At 35.4% G+C, this 20,830-nt stretch overlaps 3 protein-coding genes across 3 annotated transcripts in view; 1 reads left to right on the top strand and 2 right to left on the bottom strand.

The window, feature by feature from the left end:
• Positions 1 to 563: 563 nt before the first annotated feature.
• On the bottom strand, positions 564 to 5,517 carry SPATA22 (spermatogenesis associated 22). Its single transcript, XM_076354832.1, has 8 exons — positions 5,475 to 5,517; positions 4,944 to 5,072; positions 4,170 to 4,224; positions 3,938 to 4,033; positions 2,534 to 2,888; positions 2,097 to 2,226; positions 1,142 to 1,239; positions 564 to 755 (listed from the first exon to the last, which is right to left on the bottom strand). The coding sequence occupies exons 1-8, from the start codon at positions 5,515 to 5,517 to the stop codon at positions 564 to 566; spliced, it is 1,098 nt and encodes a 365-aa protein (XP_076210947.1).
• Positions 5,518 to 7,895: 2,378 nt separating this feature from the next.
• ASPA (aspartoacylase) lies at positions 7,896 to 18,442 on the top strand. Its single transcript, XM_076354831.1, has 7 exons — positions 7,896 to 7,949; positions 9,656 to 9,918; positions 12,374 to 12,569; positions 13,767 to 13,860; positions 14,648 to 14,755; positions 16,198 to 16,307; positions 16,849 to 18,442. Exons 1-7 carry the CDS (start codon positions 7,938 to 7,940, stop codon positions 17,059 to 17,061), a joined length of 996 nt encoding a protein of 331 aa, XP_076210946.1. The 5' UTR covers positions 7,896 to 7,937; the 3' UTR covers positions 17,062 to 18,442.
• The window catches only part of TRPV3 (transient receptor potential cation channel subfamily V member 3), a 22,636-nt gene continuing 20,248 nt past the window's right edge, over positions 18,443 to 20,830 (bottom strand). The window contains exon 18 of the mRNA XM_076354835.1: positions 18,443 to 20,628. Coding sequence (XP_076210950.1) covers positions 20,534 to 20,628 — 95 coding nt within the window. The 3' untranslated portion in view covers positions 18,443 to 20,533. The remainder of the gene's footprint in view (positions 20,629 to 20,830) is intronic.

Below are 20,830 nucleotides of genomic sequence, written 5' to 3'. Positions count from 1 at the left end.
GTGTTCTTGTAACCCAGCAAAGGAAAGGGAACCTGTTAGTTGGAATTAAGTGGAATAAAGACTACCTCCTTACTTTCTACCAAAGAGCAGTTTTAATGCAATATACAGAGCCAAACAGAACTTTGTTGATGTTTGTTAGCTATTAAACTTTGACCAAATGCTCCTCAAAAGAAGTATATAGTCAACATTTTGAAATAGGTATTGAAGGAATTCAATTTCTAGAAACTGAAGATAATGAAAAGCAATGGCAATCTGAATTAGTATTGATGATCTTTTTCTAAGACACTTGCACTACTGCAAAACTTAAACATTTTAATTCAGAATTTCTCCAGTAAAATCTAATCTACTATGTAACAAAACCCTGTTATTGCGTATTTAACTGGGAAAGATAAGCTATGAAAAGTAATAGTGGAAACAAAACATTGTTACTAACATTTGTTGGATAACATAGCATAGTGATATTTTCAATTATTTAATCAGATTTTCAGTATTAGTTTTGGTAAATATCCAGCCTTTATGGGTAATGATGAGTGAAAATCAGTTTTGGACAACCATTTCGACTTTTAAATTTCATTCATTGTTTTTACATATGCTGTCATCTCAACATCTGCAATTTTAACAAATTCTTGGAAAGTGTTTTGTTCTTGAATAGTTGCTGGTCTTACAGAGACGCACTTGAAAATGTTCCTTTTTGTGTCATAGTTTCCCATGCACCTGTGCACTCGACCTCTAATTAGTCTTGGAAGCTCCCGGTCCTTCATCAAAAGCATAATAAACAAAAAAATTTTATCACCTTTCTAACATAAAAGCTTTCAAAATGTCCAGTTGTTAGATATTAGTGGATTTCTGAAGACTACATCAAACACAGAAGGAATTTACATCAGCTTTTTTGCTATTATCAACTACTTAGAAGCTGAACTGAACGTCCCACCTTTTTTGCTGAAACAGAAGTCTGAGGATGCCTAAACAGTGACTGGCTCTAGACCAGTTTGGGAACAATATGGAATGAGCATCCAGCTTTCCTTTTACACAGAAATTTTCTGTTTTATCAGAACAACGTATTATTAGCTTCATAAAAGGAATTATAGCTAGTGGCATCTGTGTTATGTACAACATAGGAATTGTACACAGGAATACTTACAATTTCGTAAAATACACAAGGCAGACTCTCCTTTCCATCTCTCAGAAGAAAATTCTTTGCCCCGTAGGCTCCAGGTGTGACTGCAGAATCAAGTGTGCCTATACCATTTAGCAAAAATAAATTGTGAGGTAAACATCGGAGCAGTACTAATTATGGTCTACAAAGATACCATGACAGCATTTACTACACAAAAGTGCTAAGATATATCAAGTCAGCATCAGAATTTGTGCTGACAGCACTGGAAGCTCCAATAAAAATTACAGCCTTTACATAGTCTTTACTTTACATAGCAAAATTGTATATGATGTCTCTCTAAACTGAGTAACCAAATGTGGTTTTCATAGCTGTCATTGTAAACAGGTTATTCCCTTGTTAAGCAGAGCACAACACAATTCTCTAAGTTTTATTGGTATTGATATGCAAATCAACTTTAAATATTTGCAACGTTGTCAAAATAGTTTTCTGAGATGCAATTACATTGTATATGCTTATTCACCTTGATTTAAAGTTTAGTCATTTCAGTCTTTTGTCATGTTCATTTCTCAGATAACGTCAATTAAAACGCAAAGTGAAACACACTGTCATATATGTTTAGAAGTACGCCAGACTTGAATTTATTCCCAGATTAATTGCATTAAAAATTACTGTAAAACTGTACCTCCCTACAGAAGGTTCCTTTTTAATAGGAAAGTGTATTGTATTCTAAAAACAAGGAAAAAAAAAGAAACAGGATAGAAAGAGCTTAAGTGTTGGAGGATAATTGTATTATTAATTTTGCACCTATTTAGTCAGATTTGATAGCTGAATGGATCTCCCAGCAGGAAAATTAGATGGTGCTCATGACAGTATTTTGTGTTTTTAAGTATTACAGCTATTGTACCTATAGTTAATAACATTTTCTCTTGGCTGTTATCCTACCATTATTGTCAGTTACAGCACAATCTACCATGCTTACCTAAAACTTCAAATAATAGTGCAGTTTTATAAGCATATTGACTCCAGTGCCTCATACTTTCAATGACTGCAGATACGATTCGCAAAGAATTCTTTTTTTCTTTAATTTTTAATTGAGATGATGAAACCTCCTTTCAGAGGAAGATGAAAACTCCAGTTAGATACACACAATTTTAAAAGGCACATAGACATTTATATATTAAATATCCAATATTTACAGTCAAATTAGAGTATTTGTCAGACTATACAAACATATTTATATGATCATGCTGAGTATTGTAGGTTATTATAGTATGAAAATCTCATTTCTAAATTTTCAGAAACCTAAGGGTTTACTAAGGCAGCTAGGACTGATGAGAGCCTCATCTTTCCACTATTTTCTTCTTCTTTACTATTTTCTTCATTGTATCTTCCTATTAACCCTCTCCATAAGTTTACCTGACTTTTGTCTTCTGGAACACAATCAAATTGGTTTTCATTCATTTTATTTTGCTGAATATTGTGGTTAAACTTGTATGCCACACTATGATCCTGCAGACTTTTTGAAACAGTGTTAGGTTTCACTGGCCATTGTCCTTTAGATGTATATGTTTGGCTGGTTTCGGTTGTTTTGATATGCTGAGATGAATTACGGTTATCAGGGTTTTTTTGCTGCTGGACAGTTTTCAAACTATTTGAAAGGCTCTCAAACTTTCGAATAATTCCACTATCAGATCTCGAATCTGTTGTGTTTCTTAAAGGAGCATACTCATTTCTGTTCCAAACTTTAGTACTGGGAGTCCTCTCTTCTGCCCTGCAGTACAACGTAAGACATAGTTCAGATTTACCGTATCTATTCTGAATACTCAGATACATAATTAAAGTATATAAAAGCAATCGATGTATTGTTGTTTTAGCTTTAAAAACATCTGTTAAATATTCAGACTCAAAGCACTTTATAAACTTAAATTTATCCATATACAGGGCAGTGACCACACCTGTGCTTAAATCCAGCTGAACTCAATAGGCCTTAAAAGCTTGCTTAATCATTGTCCTGCCCTGTATGAGGGATCCTTCCTGACTTAAGATTCACATCTTTTCCATAACTCTAAAATAAAATAAGCAAAGTTTCTTCTGACAGTGGTATTTCCAAATTCTTCTACCACCATCATGGAAGAAATAATTTTACAACAAACTCCAGTGCTGACCTTATTATTTCTAACACCCTTCATTTTATAAAGGCGGCTCAGAAATTCCTTCCACCTCCATTCCATTTTGCCTTTGAAGGCACTTGTCTGAAACATTCACTCTCTTTTTGCCATTGGAAAGGAATAGGATGAAGGGAAGAGAGAAAAAGGACAACACTGCTGGAAGTTTTCCTGCCAGCTCTAGGCATCTGAATCTGTAAGCTTTTCCTTGGTTTATAAAAGCACAGAGTTCACAATTGTATTCAGTTTTGATTAAATGTTTCGATATACAGTTGCCTTAATGTACACTGATAGAAACTTATTTGAGTCTATTGAAAAATTTGGTTTGAAAGTGGGCAAAACTTCAAGTAAAAGGGAATCTCAAAAAATTACATTCTAAGACCAGGAAAATTCAATCAACCTTTATGGTGAGACTGAATTTTTGGCCTGATAATAAGGCTAGATACTAGGTCTAATTAATAGGCCTCATTAGGTACGCTGGCAAGATCATTTCAGCGGGTTTTGGCTCATAAGCACAATGGGATTATGATCAGTGATGATCTGAGAATTAAGAGTCTCTCTGAATGCTAGAAGAATATGGAAAATTTAAGTTATATTTTCACATGAGAATAATTTTGGTTAAGGAAGGATAGTAAAAATTAAAGACTTCACCAACCTGTAGGCATACAAGTTTCTTCGAGCATTTGCTAAATTAGACTTTGATGCATTTGGTGGTTTCATAAGGGAAGGAGCCATCTGATGTTCTGTTTGGCTTTCAAAGGTAAGTTTAAAGTATCAGTGACAGTAGTAGCAGCTTTATTGTAAGACAGACATATGGATCATAGTTTGTGAAACAATGAGTACCCAAATAAAAATCAATAAGCAACAAATAATCTACTTTTACATACCCATTGTTTGCTGCTTTCTGTAGTTCAGCCACTTCTGGGTTTGCAGTTCCCCAGCCTAATTCTCAAAAGACAAAGCATTGAACATGGATACAAACTGAAAAGATTGAAAGGTAATAGGTCTACTTAGGGCTCCTACTCTTTATCTGCTTAATGTTCCACAAATAGTCTCACACAGGAAGGAGAAGGGGGGGGAAGGGAACGTGATCCTTTGATATCTGTAATTATAAGGCAACTGCTAACAAGTAGGTTGCTTCTCTAGACAATGGTTAAGTTACAGACATTAGACTTATTAGCACAGAGACTTTATTATAAATAAACTTTTTCACTTTAAGTAAAACATAAAGAAAGTACTAAAGGCAGAATTCTGCATCATTCTTTCCAAGCAGAATTTGAAGAACAGAAATTCTCTTCTGAATTACAAGACATCTTATAAATGTTTCTTCTTGTAACACAGGACTTGAATGTTGATTGAAATCAACTGAAAACAAAAGGTCAGAGTTTCAAGAGACTCTATTTAAATGCCAGTGCTACTTCATTCTCTAACACACAAAGAGTCAAACTCCCTCTAGGCACAAAGTATAAAAAGCTCAATTGTATAGAGGAGAAAGAAATTTCCTGGAGGACATTTTTTACATAATGAACTTTTCAGAAATAAACATAAAGGATGCATATAGTTCTTGATAAAGACAATGTCTAATTTAATAAAATACAATCATAAAGTTAACGTTTATTTGGATTTAGAGCCATTAAAAAAATAAAACATATCTTATTTACCGAATGATGTGGGAGAAAAGTCGTAAGTACGAGTCCCAGAACTGGTACCTGGCTCATTTTTAAGTGGATTTGAAGTGAGGGGCTGTCTATTTCTTTTTTTCTGATTGAACAGAGGTACAGGCAGACAACCTAAAATTAAAATTCAAGTAATAATACTATACAATAACAAAAGGATACACAATCAACACTTAAAATATGTAAATAAAATTACTTAACAATTATTTTACATCACTCATAGGAATTACATTTCATAAACACATAACAGACCAGCCATAATTTATATTCCCAGCCCTCTGTTCTGCACATAATCCTGTGAATGAAACATTTTCCTTAGTGACCAGTCCCCTGACTCCACTCAAAATCTTGCCCTGTGCTGCAATAAAACAGATAACCCATGCAAGTGCACTCAGGAAATGGGGGTCTAGGACTGAACAGTGTATATCCTGTATGAATACTGCATGTGTGTCTGTGTGTGTGTGTATATATGCATAATGAGGTATGAATGATAAAGCACAAAAGAATGGATGGTACCTGCTGTGCTGTGAGTTGAAGTGTCAGCTAGACTCCTTTTCATTTCTTTGCTGTATCTTAATAGGCAACAATGTATTGATTACTCCAAATTTGCTGTATGGAAGTTAGATAAGCAGACAAAGTAAAGTAATTCATGTTGTAAACACATCCAAATTTTATGTGATTTTATGGCAGTTTCTCTTAACTCCCTGTACACCGGGTGACATGCATCACTTCAGACACAAGCCTAAAACGTGCGAGCAGTTGTACTGAATTTAGAAGATCCACGGGTACACAAGTAACATGCAATTGCTCTTTGCAGATTAAGGGCCCAAACGATTATATTTTTGAAGTAAAAGTTGTATTCTCTTTTAAAATGCTGTAAAAATTCTGAATTCATTTCTGAATTTAAAAGTACATATACATTCAAATACAAGGAATATTTTTTAACTCCTGAAAATAGAATACAAATAGAAAATGCATACCTATATTTTGCTGCAAAGTGTGATGGCAAGGTACATGGCTTTAAGTAAAAAAAAAGATTTAACTATTCTGTGAAAAATAGCGTCACGCTCCAAAGAATAAACTTCTTTTCTGTACTTTATGGTACAGACCTAAAACCTTTAGCCTATTTCCTCACATATAAAATACTTCACAAGCCAAAAAAACCATTATTATCAGCCAAATATTATGAACAGAAAAAGTATATATTAGCATATTAGGTATACGTAGTTTGCCATATTTGTTTTCTGATTAATCTACTTCTATAGTAAATGTCTATGTATTACTGTATGCATTGAGGATACTACACAGACTGTTGTGTAGCATTAATTGCTATTCTGTCAAAGTTAGTTACTGGCGCATATTGCCTTTAGTGGCATATGAAAATACTGCATACTTGTGTGTACAAATAAGACATTACATTTATTTTGATCTGGCAGTTAACCATATGCAGCTCTTAAAGATGTTGATAGGAATGAAGCACAAGTATCTACCACAGCTAGACTAACAGATCAATTCACTCTTTATTTCTGTGAGGTACATCATTACATGTGTGACATTAAAGCAGCTTCTAGTTCATTGCTGTTACACAATTTAAACTGTATTGCTAGCACTAAGAAGCCTAATGGCCACCAGTAAGTGACATACTTGTAAAATGAAACCCCATAAACTCAACACTTCTGTTTATGAAGCCCATTTTGGTGTTGCACAGCATTTTAGACTGTATTGTCTTGCTTTCTGTCCTCTCTTGAAGATAAGCAACCAAAACCCAGCGCTAAAGCTGTAGAAAAAAGTAAGCTAAGGATGGAGAACAGGAGATACCAGGGTAAGCCTCCGCAGTACTTCACACAAGAGCAGTACCAGTCACAGGCTAAAAAAAGGAGTCTGAAGTCCTTCCCGGAGTCTGAAGAAAAGGGCTGAGGTGAAGCCCGCCAAAAATAACGGACGAAACGGCCACGCTCTCGCGCCTGACTGAGAAAAGGGCGGGAAGGGGCCGACCGCGCTCTCCTTTCAAAGGCGGCAGAGCAGCGCCGCTGGCGCAGGCGCCGTTGGCCGCGGGAGGCCCTCAGTGAGGGGGCGCCTGGCGCCGCGGGGCCCCGGTCCCTGCCCCGGCCCCGGCGTGGTTGGAAGCTGTCTGTCCCAAGCTGGGGAGAGCGCGGCGGGGAGGGCAGCTCGCGGGAACGATTAAATTGGTCTTCTGTAGGATTTAATTAATTATCTCCGTACCCCTGGAACTGGCCCGCGTGGTGCCATGTTCAGCACTTGGAGAACCTGGCGCAGGAGCTGAATACCCACCAATGTGTGAACACAAACATGGATATAAATAACACTCTCTGCGTTCTGCACGCTGTTTTTCTCTTCAGCCACTATTCTGGGTGTTACACGTGGTTGTTCTCAACCGTGTAACTTCTGACTGGTTCCTGTGTAAAATCTTGGCGCTCAGCAGGGTTGGAGCCTGTCCTTTTTTTGTAACCCCAATTTTTGCTTCAGCCCGTGCCTTGGAAGGCTCTGGAGAGCCACGTTACACTTCTTACATATATACCTTCGTGGCTTTGACAGCTAGACTTCATTTTATTTACATTTTATTACTGCATATGTTTTTCAGCTCGTGGCACACATTCTAAGCTTTCAGATGCACTACCAGGTGTTTGTATGTAGTACATAAAAACAATCTGAATTCTTAATAAACTAAATACGATTCTCCATATTTTTTCTAAGTGTAAGTATTGGCAAAGCACAGGAATAAGGGATTGGTCCCGGTGTTTAGTTCAGAAGAGTGAAAGCTTTTCAAGGGTCTGCATTTATGCCACAAATTCGTGGGTGCTTGTAACCTCCCGGGAGACCAGGAGTTAAAAGCTGCTTGGAAGTTAACGGGCTCTAAGGGTATAAAAGAAGCCTCCATGGCTTTAGTTCCTAAACTCATGTTTGGAAATGCACTGTAACTGTCCTAAGAAAGCTCTTCTTAGGAGACAAACTTCTTGCATGTTAAATGAGGTAAGTGCACAAACGATCTCTGTATTTCATTCAGCGTTTTGCAAGGAATTACAACCATTACAGTACCACCAGCAATAGAAGATAAACTATACGTACTAGCAGTGCATGTTTGCATTTTGCCATTTACTCTTGAAACTTCTGTGGTGGTTAAATTCAGCAAACCAAGATTCAGAGTATGAGTCATTTTTTCAGGCAGCGTGTAAATAGCTGTTTTGGCACCACCGCTGAAGAGACTGGGGTCAAAGGACAGTACAGACTGTCCAGTGCTGTAAAATACAACTTTACTGCTTTGTTTAATAAATTACTTACTATGATTAAATAGCTGACAGCTTCTAAGTATAGGAGTAATACAGTTGAGTGTTTAAGTAAACAGTCTCTCTGTATTAACTTGCTGTGAGTTTCAGCAAATCTGCATGCATAAGCTGAAACATAGGGAGCAACTTTTGCAGGAAATATATTCCTGGCAAACTTGTCTAGATAAGTCCTATGTTTAGCTTTCTTTTCGTAGACCTACAGTCTATCAGCCTGGGTTATAAAGCCTCTCCCAGGCAGAAGCCAAATACTCTCTCAGTCACTGGAGTATAATCTTAATAAAAAGGGATTGTTCAATAAACATTCTTTATTCCCTTGCAATGTAACATTTTTTACATTTCTATCGTGTCGGATACTAATTGCAAATACTTCTGTCATTTACAGCAGTAAAACTTATTTTCTGTTATTAAGACCTTTTATTCTAAATGTTTTGATCCTCATGATGGAAGTTATGGCTGCTCTTTGACTTAAGTTTCAGAAGCCTGTCTGAATGCTTTTGGAAATGGAAGAAGTCAAGTTGTTGACTAAGGTTTTTTCTGGGGGAGAACACAACTATTGTCCCATTGTGGTCTATATCTGTTTCCTTTTTAATAAGAGATTGCAGAAGTTAGAAGGGTCGTCACTGGCAAAGTTGTTTCAATGTGTTAGAGGTCTGTGTTAGCAGATCCCGAGATAGAACTAGAGCCAGGAATACTAGGCAAGTCAGTCGTGGATAAATTGCACTTTAATTTCAGCTAGTGGTCCTTCTAATCACTGTTCTTCAGATATTATAAAACAAAAAAGGTCATACAAGCAACAACGTGCTTTGAGGAACTCAGCTGTTCTTGTTTTTTTAGATGAAAGTACTTGATGTTTCAGCATTATGTGTTGATCTAGAGCCAAGATATGATTCATATTTTACTGTTTTTGCTCACTTTAAATCATTCTGCCCTTGTATACTGTAATCTTTATGTAACTTCAAACATACATGAGTATACTTGTTACACCTAGTTTGCAATGCAAAAATGTCAGAGATATTTAAGTGCATTATTAAAGTTTACATTTAAAAGGCTTTTCATACTGTCATTAGTACAAGATTTACCTATATATCATATATTAATAGAGATTGCCTGGAGAAGTTAACTTTTGAACTGTGTAACAGTACCATTAACAGACTTGGAGATATTACTAAATATGGTAAATGAAGGGGAGGGCTCCTCGGGAGGGAGGAGTGTCAGGTTAGCAACTCCCCGCCTCGCAACAGGAGTCTAAAACTGTTAGACAAATGTTAATTCACTTTCATTCACATCTGACCTAAACAGGCTTAAAGAATTTCCTATTTAAAAGAGTAAAAAGATTATTTTTTTTCTGAGACAAAAGTTTTACTTTATCATTATTTTCTGTTTTGCTTTCAGCAATTCTTAGAGCTGCTGAAAAGCATGACTTCCTCCTCTGTTGTTGATAAACCTCCGGTAAGACGGGTTGCTATCTTCGGGGGAACTCATGGCAATGAGTTATCAGGGGTATTTTTGGTCAAGCACTGGCAAGAGAATGGAGCTGAGATTCAAAGAACAGGAATGGAAGTGAAACCATTTCTTACCAACCCAAGAGCTGTGAAGAAGTGTACTAGATACATTGACTGTGATCTGAACCGTGTTTTTGACCCTGATAATCTTGGGTAAGAATAGTTGTACTTTCTGTTGTTTTACTTTTCTGGTTTTTAGAATTGTAAGGAGCTTCCTTTCCAGATTAAAATGTTAACACAAGTTCCACTACTATTTTAACCGTGCAGTCACATAACTGAAATTACTGACCTTTAACCCAAAAAGAACAAATTGCATGAGTGTTAACAGATTCATTTTAAAACTATTGCTAGTAGGATGAGTCTCAAACCAACACATAATCTTAAACACTGCATTTTAAATTAGTATTAGATTAGCTGTATTTGTGTAAACTTAAGTATTGCTCTTCTGAGTTGCAAAGTCATTATTTCTCACATGTCTTCTTGTGCATTCAGCTTTGGAGCTCTTCTGAATACAATTATATTTGCAGGAAGATAGCAGATAAAAGCAATTTAAAGGTAGACATCTGAGTATCTGAAAGAATGGCATACAAATGATGGAAGTGTATTTAATTTCAGTTATATACAGTAAGAGATGAAAACTTGAAATTAGCTAAGTTAGAAATAATGTATTCTGTGGCAAAATGATAGCCAAAAAGTCTCAATAATTTAACTGACTCATTATTTTAGAAGAAATACAAACTATAATTACTGTAAAACAGTAATTGATTTTACATTTTTAATGGGATTTTATGTTTCTCTGCTTCTGAGACATCTATTCCAGAGGTGTACTTTGCTGTATAAACATTCTTATGCTCGGTATAGTTACATGCTAAACAGGTAATTATGTTTCAGAAAGGTCTTAATGGTAAGGGTGAATATCACTGAAAGAAATACGTATCTCATATTTTGTAAGCATGGTTATTCTTACCCTGCGCGTCTTTTCATCTGGCTTTTCATCTTAGAATTTTGTTGTTGATTATTATATATAAGATAAACAGACATTTTAACACGTAAGTGTTGAGGCTATTCTTTTAATTGCTTACTTAGGACAAATGTATGAAAAAAAAAAAGTGGTTTTGTTTGTTTTCAGCTGCTTTGAACATAGAACACTTGAAAAAATAGCAGGTTAAGACACCTGCAGGTTGTCTTCATTTTTTAACTAATACTCCTCAGTAGATCCTATTAAGTTGCCCAGTCCTATTACAACACTACTGACTGTTTGGAATACCTTCACCTGATCCCTTTGAGTGTAGACCCTTCAGGATTACAAATGATTTTACAAAATAAGAAAAAGGAGAGTGAAATCCTGATACTGCTGAAAGTAATGGTGGAAGTCCCATTGGCTTCGATAAGAAGTATTAATTTAAGTCTTATGTGAAGAAACCTTGAATTTCAAAGACAGAACTAAAGAATACAAAGGTAGATTATGTGATATACAGAATCATAAAAATAGAAAAAGGAGCTTGAGGGGCTCACGTAAAAATTCTAATCCACCTCACATCCCACCAGAAGATCAACTGCATGTAGACATTCCTAATAGATTATGTCTTGCCATTTCTAATACTCCAGCAATGGTGATCCCATAATTTTCCTCAGCAACCTCTTCTGATGCTTAAATATCCATGCAGTTAGTAAGGTGTTTTGTTAGTATTTAACAAAACTTTCTTTATGCAACTTAATACCAGCATTTCTTACAAATTTAAAATATTACAAAGCTTGAGCTGTATTGAGAAAGAAAACTGAATTTAGCACAGAAGATATTAGGTGTGTCTATATTGTACTTGGGTAGTATCCCAAGCGTGTCATCAAAACCAGATTTGCTGTCTATGTGGAACAAGTCTGAACCTACAGCAGCTTTGTACACTGTTAATATGTAAGACAGATGTCTTTGTGTCATACATCAGTTTCCTATAGAGCCCTTAATACAGAAAGGAAGCAGATCTCAGACCTTTCCTTAGGCTAAGACCATTTTTTAAAAGTGTAGTACAGACATAGTCACCTGAGATTACAAGTATTAAAACTTTGGAGGAATAGATTTGAGGTAGCAAAATCTTCTGTGAGCTTTGAGGGTCAGGAGGGCTCAAAACAACAGACTGTAGAAGTCTGATCAGAATATGAGAAGACAAGAAGTAAAGCAAGTTACAAAAGACTTTGTGACTGATGTCCAAGGTAAAAGGGCATGGACCGATGTCTGAATACCATCTTCAGTAGGAGGTGGATCCAGTCTTGGAAGTGGTTTAAGTTGATAAATTTTGAGTTAGTTTTCTGCATAGGGGGAAATTTTGGGATGTAAAGAAATAAGAGAGAAGTAAATAGTCTCCAGCTAAAATCAGATTGAAAAATTCTTACTACCCTTCTGCACAAGATACATAATAGTAAGACATGTTTAACAATCATACTTGCTTTTTTCAAGCACAAATTCATTAAGTTTTACCAGTTTGGTAATTAAATAGGTGATTTCAACTCCAGCCAATTATGGAATTAAAGTAAAAAGAAAAGGGTATACGTATTTTGTTGACTGTAAAGCCATGGAATGAGTTTACTAATTTCTTTGTACTGATATTAACAGCAGGCCAGTGGTGGAAGATATTCCATATGAAGTGAGAAGGGCTCAGGAAATCAATCATATATTTGGTCCAAAAGGTAGTGATGATGCGTATGACCTTATTTTTGACCTTCACAACACCACTTCTAACATGGGTGGTACCCTTATTCTTGAAAACTCCAGGGATGACTTTACAATTCAAATGTTTCATTATATCAAGGTAAAACTAATTTAAATGAACTATTAAAATAGATTATTAGTTGTAATGTTGTATTACTATATATTATTTTGTAGTTTCTTTAAATATACTATTTTTTATTCTGCAAAACTTTAAAATATTTAATCACTCGTAGGATGTTTTTTTTTAATCAGAGCTAATTAATAATTTGATTATAATATCAGGTAATTCAGATTTGAACTCATCATAATCTTCATGTATTAAAATGAGTGTTAGTCAGACTGATGGGCAAAGAGGAATGCTTAGAATAACATCTATGAAAATGAATGTAATTTAATCTGCTTTCACACTGATCTGTCAGGAACTTGGATAAATTTGGGTCACACGTGCTAAATAGTTAAACATTAATTTTATGAAATAAAGACATGGAGAAAATAATGGAACTAGGTAATGACAAATGTTCCCTTCAGCAGTATTTATAGGAATAGTGGTATGTCTTTAGAAGCTGTTTGATTCTGCTGTTCCTGAAGCTGATAAGTATTGGTAGAGTGAGGTTTGCAAAAGCGCTGGCTTAAGTGCAATCTGGCTGAAGTACTAGCGACCTAGACAATGACTGATGAAATCGAGGTTAGGCCAACGGTGTGGAATTTTAATTTTTTTTTTTCCTTAGAAACAAGGTATATTTTAACATTTGATTTTTTTCTTATTACATGCATCCCATTTAAATATTTATAAAATATTTGAAGACCTAGAAAGCTTATGACTAAAATTATATGAAGAGCAATGGTAGGCAGACATCAGGAAAGAGGCCTGAAATAGGTTTCTATGTCAAAAAAAAAGGTTAAAATAAGGCTTAATTCACAATCTATGTCCCCATAAAAGAATCCAAGTCTAACACAAAAAATACTTGAAATCTGCTTTATAGTATTTTGATTCCAAGTTTTGGAACACTGATGAGTAGATTTTTCTTCCTGTTAGCAATTTAAGACTAGAACTGTGTTCAGTTATATTAGGAGACAGCACAGTTCAGTGGAGCATGCCTGGCATGAGTTACTGGAAAGGAGACCAACAAATACAGCTTTGTACGTTTTCTAAAGATGTCCTACTTCTTTGAGGGCCATGAAATAAAGGCAACATATTGAAGACATTGTGTAAATCACTTCTGCATCAGTAATCTTTTGTGGCACAACATTTTAAAATATTTGCATAACAAAGAAATTTTTAAAACAATCTCCACAGAACGCTTTGGCTCCAGAACGCTGTCCTGTTTTGCTGATTGAACATCCTAGCTTGAAATATGCAACAACTCGATCTGTAGCAAAACATCCTGTTGGTAAATATGAAATATAAAGACTATTTTAACCCACCATGAATTATTTTAAAATATGCCTGTTTCCAGATCTGTTCATTTCATTACTTTGTAGAGTGCTCTGATCACCAGTAGCTATTTGTTTGACAATATATTTACCGAATCGAATGTATATGATTATCTCTTCTGCTGAAGAGTTCTGATTTATACTTGGCTTACAAAATACAGAAGCCAGATGGAAATTCTTAAACTCAGTTAACTCACTGTTTGCAGAAAATGTGTAATATATGAGGATAAGGAAGAAGTAAACAGCTTCAGAAAAGAAATGTTTATGTCTTCTAAATAAGCCTTGGCTGAAACGCTGGTTGTTAGCCAAGAAGAGGAAAAGAGAAGATGTGATAAAGGAAAGGGGGAAATGATGCTCTGCATGGAAGTGGTTAACTTTCATTTATGGAATCAAAACCATAACCGTAGAAAAAAAAAATCAATAGTTTGCTTTTCATATTAGACAGTGAGTTCTCTAAAATGCAGCATGGAAAGATAGGATGAGGAAAAGAATAAGAGAAACCAATATATATAGTGACCCTTTCTCTTACCCTGGTAGCACACACAAAAATGTATATGTGGTTCTTTAAACTGATCCTGACTGGTGAGCTAAATTTTCTGCTTGCCTTAAAAATCACGTAACTCTCTACTTTACAATTCCTCTTAAACATAAAACACAGACCCAATCAGACATCTGTTTTTGCTGTGTAATCTAAGCATGTGATACATTATGGCTATATTAATAATCTCCCTCATCTGCAAACAGGTGTGGAGGTGGGTCCCCAGCCACAAGGCGTTGTTAGAGCTGATACTTTGGACAAAATGAGGAAGATTGTCAAACATGGCCTTGATTTTGTACAACTTTTTAATGAAGGTAGAGTAAGTAATGAGAGAATACAGCATCCTGTGTCATATCAGTGGACTATTTCGGGAGAATATTTTTTAAAAAAATAGGTTGGGCTACAACATTTTACAGTTAAACAGGGAAAAGGTGGGGCGGGGAGGATTGTTGTCTAGACCACCCAAGTTGTGGCATCAGAAAGTCAGAATTCCTGTATAGCTCCTTTGGGTAGCTTTAAGGATATTTCCTCTTTCTGAAGATTCAATAAGTATACTTGATCTTAATCTTACAGTTGCTTTGAGAATCTGAAATACTAGCTAACAATATTTGTATAGTAGTATGTACATGGAGAACATACATAAATTAATACCACGAAAGAAGTGTTTAATTTACATACCTTCTATGCATTGTTATCTAAAATTTAAGTCAATAAGTTTTGTAAGATTTTGTTATACCTGTGTACCATCTAAAATACATACTGACAAAAATAGGTGTTTCAAATTCTTTTAGAGTACATTTTGTCAGTGGGCTTTTTTTGGAAGTAGAAGGAAAAGAATATAGTTGTGCGTGTCAGAATCTCCATTATTGTGCTGGAATGGTAAAGATTAAACAGCACTGATACCATTCTGTGTTGTGCAGCACTTTCAAACACAGGCCTTTCATTGATTTCTTCATCTACAAAATACATCTTTTTAAGTATACAGTGAAAAGTCACATTTCAGCACCAAATTTAGATCTGGGCTTCCTACACTACAGTACATGACTGGACAATCTTTCTGCAGCTTGGCTTTGAGGGGAGAAAAAAATCTGGAGCTAGACATCTTTACGATATATGAGCTAATCACTAGTGTGTAAACTTTGATCAGGTACAGCCTAATGATTTAAGCCATTCTAAAGAGAATCATAGAATCATAGAATCATAGAATCATAGAATCATTGAGGTTGGAAGAGACCTCTAAGATCATCGAGTCCAACCGTCAACCCAACACCACCAGGCCCACTAAACCATGTCCCTAAGCGCCTCATCTACACGTCTTTTAAATACCTCCAGGGATGGGGACTCCACCACTTCCCTGGGCAGCCTGTTCCAATGTTTCACCACTCTTTCAGTAAAGAAATTTTTCCTTACATCCAATCTAAACCTCCCCTGCCGCAACTTGAGGCCATTTCCTCTCGTCCTATCGCTTGTTACTTCGGAGAAAAGACCAACACCCACCTCGCTACAACTTATAGAATCATAGAATCATTGAGGTTGGAAGAGACCTCTAAGATCATCGAGTCCAACCGTCAACCCAACACCACCAGGCCCACTAAACCATGTCCCTAAGCGCCTCATCTACACGTCTTTTAAAATAAATAATGAATATACATTAATATACATAATGAATATTCTATATATATAGAATAAATAATGCATTGTTCTTTCTAACAGGCAGTTGTTCATTCTGACATTAAATTACATTTATTCTTTCTAGGAAAGGAATTTCCACCATGTACAATTGAGGTTTTTAAAATAATGGAGAAAGTAGATTATCCCAGGAATAAGAATGATGAAGTTATTGCTATTATTCACCCTAAACTGCAGGTAAATTCTAAAATAGTTTCCATTTGTGACATTTTATAAGTACTCCTGTGTTGCTTCTGCTACATTGTGGTATATTTTAATAGTAAATATTTAAAATTACAATATTGCCAATGGGTTTATTGAATACTTTCGGCCTTCCCTATAGTAAGTTCTGTCACTAAGGTCATACAGTATTTCAGTAACTGACTTGAGAATCACTGAATCTAACATCACTTTTGAACCTAAAACTGGAAAAAAGGCAATAGGATACCTTATATTCTAAAATACAAATTTAATTTTGAATTCTAAAATGAGGGTCTGTTTTTAATCAATTGTGAGCATATGCAGTTTCCTTCTAGTTCACCTTTACCAGTGAATTCTATACAAGCCTGAAAATGAGGGCCAGAAACCTGAAATTACATACTGAAAATTAAAAGGAATTCTTTTAAAAGCTTTTGCCATAAACTGGAGAGAATATAATTTTTGAGCATAAACTCAGAAATCACATGACATATACAAAAACTTGAAAGTAAATATATTCTATTTATTTTTTCTCTCTAAGGATCAAGACTGGCAGCCACTGAACAATGGTGATCCTCTATTTTTGACTCTTGATGGAGAAGTAATTGTATATAAAGGGGCCTGTACAGTCTACCCAACATTTATTAACGAAGCTGCATATTATGAAAAGAAACAAGCTTTTGTAAAAACAGTAAAAATGAAACTCACTGCAAAACACATCAGAGCCTCAGTCTTAGACCAGAACACTTCTTAAAAGCTTATTACAGATCTTCAATACAAAAAGTGGATTTCTTCTCTGAAATCCAGTGTCATTCAGTAGTAATTCATGGAATAAATAAATGCAGAATCTAATTTTAAATTTTAATTTAATTAACATTGCTGAGCACTGTTAAGAGGAAACATACTATCATCGTGCTAATTATGATTGTTTACTTGTCCTAATACATTACTATAGATGCAAAGAATAAATACTATTTTTATGAAGTTTGTTAGTTCACACTATATAAAACAATTAAACAATGTACCACATACGGGTTAGTGGCTATAAAACTTATAACCAGCATCATACAGAAAGATGTTCATCCACAAAACTACAGTATATAAAAAAAAATACAGCACTTCTACTTTCTAACCCCAAACCTCCAATAACCAACACTTGTTTAAGTGAGGTGGTCCTTGAAACTAGTTCCTCAGATAAACATACAAAATAGGAGACAAAGGAAAAGCTAGGGAGGGAGAAACGGAGGGTATGTTAGAATTCTTTTGTATTATCTGCATTTGTGGCTGACCCCTACTGCGCTGAAGTGGAAGCCTTAGGGTTTGTTTTGGTTTTATACTTATGAAGATATAAAATAAGCTAAAAACATACGATTTCTGAGAAAAATACACTAAAGTGAAATGTAAAGCTTTTTTAAATTTAAAGTATTATAAGATTAATTTAAGCTGTTTCTGATTTAACAGTAATTTAAAGACGAAGTTTGAATTTAGAAAGTATCTAGTAGTTGGAAACATGCTGGAGCAATATTCAAATTCAGGAAAAAGATGTGCTTATCCCATGGAAACTTCTGAAGAAAGTTTCTATTGCAATGGAGACAAGAGAAGTTTATAGCTTTATAACTTTTTAGGTGTATCCACCTACTGCTTATAACATTTTCCAAATAAAATTTAAATCAACTGTTGTACCCCCAAAGTTTTCGATGAAGGCAAGATTAGGTAATTACTCAGGTTTTGATGAAGAGCAATGCACAAACCATACCTGAGTATTTCAGAATGGAAATTAAGAAGAATTCCATATGGGGAGACTTCTCACAATTTTGAGACACTTGTTCTGTATTTGTAGAGAGAAAGCCTGTCATAGTAGCTGAAAAAGAGAAGAAAATGGGGATTTAATGAATTTTCTGAAGTTGTTTTTCACATATTGGACAATAATTGGGGATAGAGAAAACATTAAGGACTTTGCATAAGGATACAATAATTAGCTGTTTACTGAAAGATTCATTGTCTAGATAACCCCCAAATTATATCTTTTGAAAAGTGACGTCTTCCTCATTTACTACTAAGCCAAAATCCTTTTTTCCTTGCTTTGTGTAACTCCTATGGCAATAAAATAAACACACAGGACAGAATGTTTATTGAATTACAAGTTTTATTTCTTTAATTTAAACAAACATTGTATAAAAAGTACAGAATTATCTGCTCTAGTCGTTATTCATAGTGTTCTTGATAAGAGCCTTGAGATAGGAGACAGTACGTGTGATCTGGCAGGGCTCTGTGGCCACCAAAGGAGGGTGTTTTCTCAGCGAAGAACTTTTAGAAACACCCCCCCAGCTTCTCCTTCAGTTTTATCATACAGTTTTGTACCTGGACATTGGCACAGCACATTCCTTACGGTTTTTTGTGCCTTCCCTGTTTTATGGCTACACCTACAGAGTGACCTCAGTACAGTGCAGAGATACCTGAACTTGTGACAAGTCAGTGACAAGTCTACCCATAGCAACACGGAGTACAGCGCAGGCTAGTTTATTCTGGTTCCTGAGCATATGTGAAGAGGTATTTTTTTTTTTGGTACAAAGACTGGCGCTCGGAAGAATCCAGACGGAACTGCATAGTCCTAAGGCAATATTCTTTGTGGGCAGTTTCAATGCAAAATTACCTAGCAAAGATGAAAGATTCCAAGACCACAGGAATTTTTTTTCTCATACTCACATATCCTATGGCGGCCAAACAACGCTCAGAGATTACATTGATCTATTGATACACATAAATGTCCTTCCCCTCAAATTCCTGTGCCCTGTAAAAACATAACTGAATTGAAGATTTCAATCTGACCCCATCCATCCAGGCCATACATGGTAGGAAACACAGGATACGGCATCTATAGAAGACCGGCTGGGTAGCGAGAACCATGTTCACCATCCCTGCCAATAGCTTTGCACTATCCTTTCCGCTGGAGAGTTCCCTCATGCTCTCTCTTCTGTGTTAAGAAAGTCTTTTGGATCATTTTGCCCACAGCAAGCTTAGCTGTAAGAATCCAGTGCAATTCATATTATCATCCAAACACACAACAGAATTCACCTGAGTCTTTCCTAAATAGCACCTTTAAAACAGGCACCAAATGAATATATATGATGAAAATCCATGACACTGAAGACACATAATGTATTAGTTGAAATTTAAAAGTACATAGAACAAATATTTCTTTTTATACATCCACACATAAAATAGAAAACTAAAAATATAATTCATAGTACTAGGTCATCACAGGTAGTGAAATAAAAAGTGCTACAGAAATGCATTACTTAGTCCTCTGAATAAAAAAAAAGCTTTAAAAGTCTGCAATTGCACTGCATTTAACTTATTCTGTTAATTTTGGGAAGAAATACTGACGACTTATTTTCCTGAAGTGGTTGAATATAGAAATTAATTTACTTCTAAACTCAAAGAACTTCTGATGTGGTAACTTCCTTTTTGTGCAGCAAGATGCAACAGCATGGAAAAGCTGAGTAGGAAGAGAGAAGACCTTGTGACTGGAACAAACTTGGAAATATTCTCCATCATGAATTATGTTTCTGCCCTATTATTTTATGGGAAGCATATATACATAGTAATAAATAAAAAGCAGTAAACACCACATTATACCCTAGGGATTACATACAGGAAAACCGATCAGGCAAAGCTAATGAGACCTGAAGAGGCTTTCTCCAAATTGTGGGATCAAGCCTCCAATAACACTGACAGTCAATACAAAAGCTTCAAATATATCCAGAACATCGTTATTTCAAAATAACATACTTCATTTAGTAGTCTTCAGAACTGAAATGCCTTTCTTTTCTCCACGACAAGAACTTAACTTTTTTCAGTGTACAAACTGTTTCTCATGACTTAGAGATTCCAAAAGACAGCGGACTGGGATCACAATGATCTTAATTTTCCACAAAAGATAGAAATATCTCACATTTGACCTTTTTTATCCAGTAAAAAGCCTGGAGCCAAGTTTGAGTAGCGTCACACAAACTTGGACAGCAACGGTTTTCAAGAGGCTCAAAACTGAAAGAGTCCATTTTATTTTAGCTTAGCTGCCCTGATTAAATGGGTTAAAGTCATCAGACCATGTCACTGAAAGTTTGCGTTCCAGCTGGTTACAGCTGTCCAAAATACCAAAGCTTTCAGCATCCACTGCTGATGCTTTTAACCTTCAGAACGACCACATATCAAATACAGCACAACTAAACAGAAGTTTCAGGCAAATCATCCATTTCTTCAAACGTATTCAGGGTGTTTTTGCTATTAGTTCTTGAATTATCTTGAACTTTGCTTGGATCTGAAAAAAAATGCATTATAAACAAAACAGGATATGGTAGAAACTGTATGTGCAAGATCAAATTTTTGCACGTCTATTTTCTGTTAAAAACCCATGCATTTATTTAAACAGCAAGGTGTCAGTTTACTACCATATCTTACACAGAAATTTTTCTGTCTGCCCCTTTTAATTATTACTGAGATCATTCTACTAAGCAATATAA

Source organism: Aptenodytes patagonicus, chromosome 17 (assembly GCF_965638725.1).
Source record: "Aptenodytes patagonicus chromosome 17, bAptPat1.pri.cur, whole genome shotgun sequence".
Lineage (NCBI taxonomy): Eukaryota > Metazoa > Chordata > Aves > Sphenisciformes > Spheniscidae > Aptenodytes > Aptenodytes patagonicus.
This window is presented reverse-complemented; position numbering and strand designations above follow the sequence as displayed.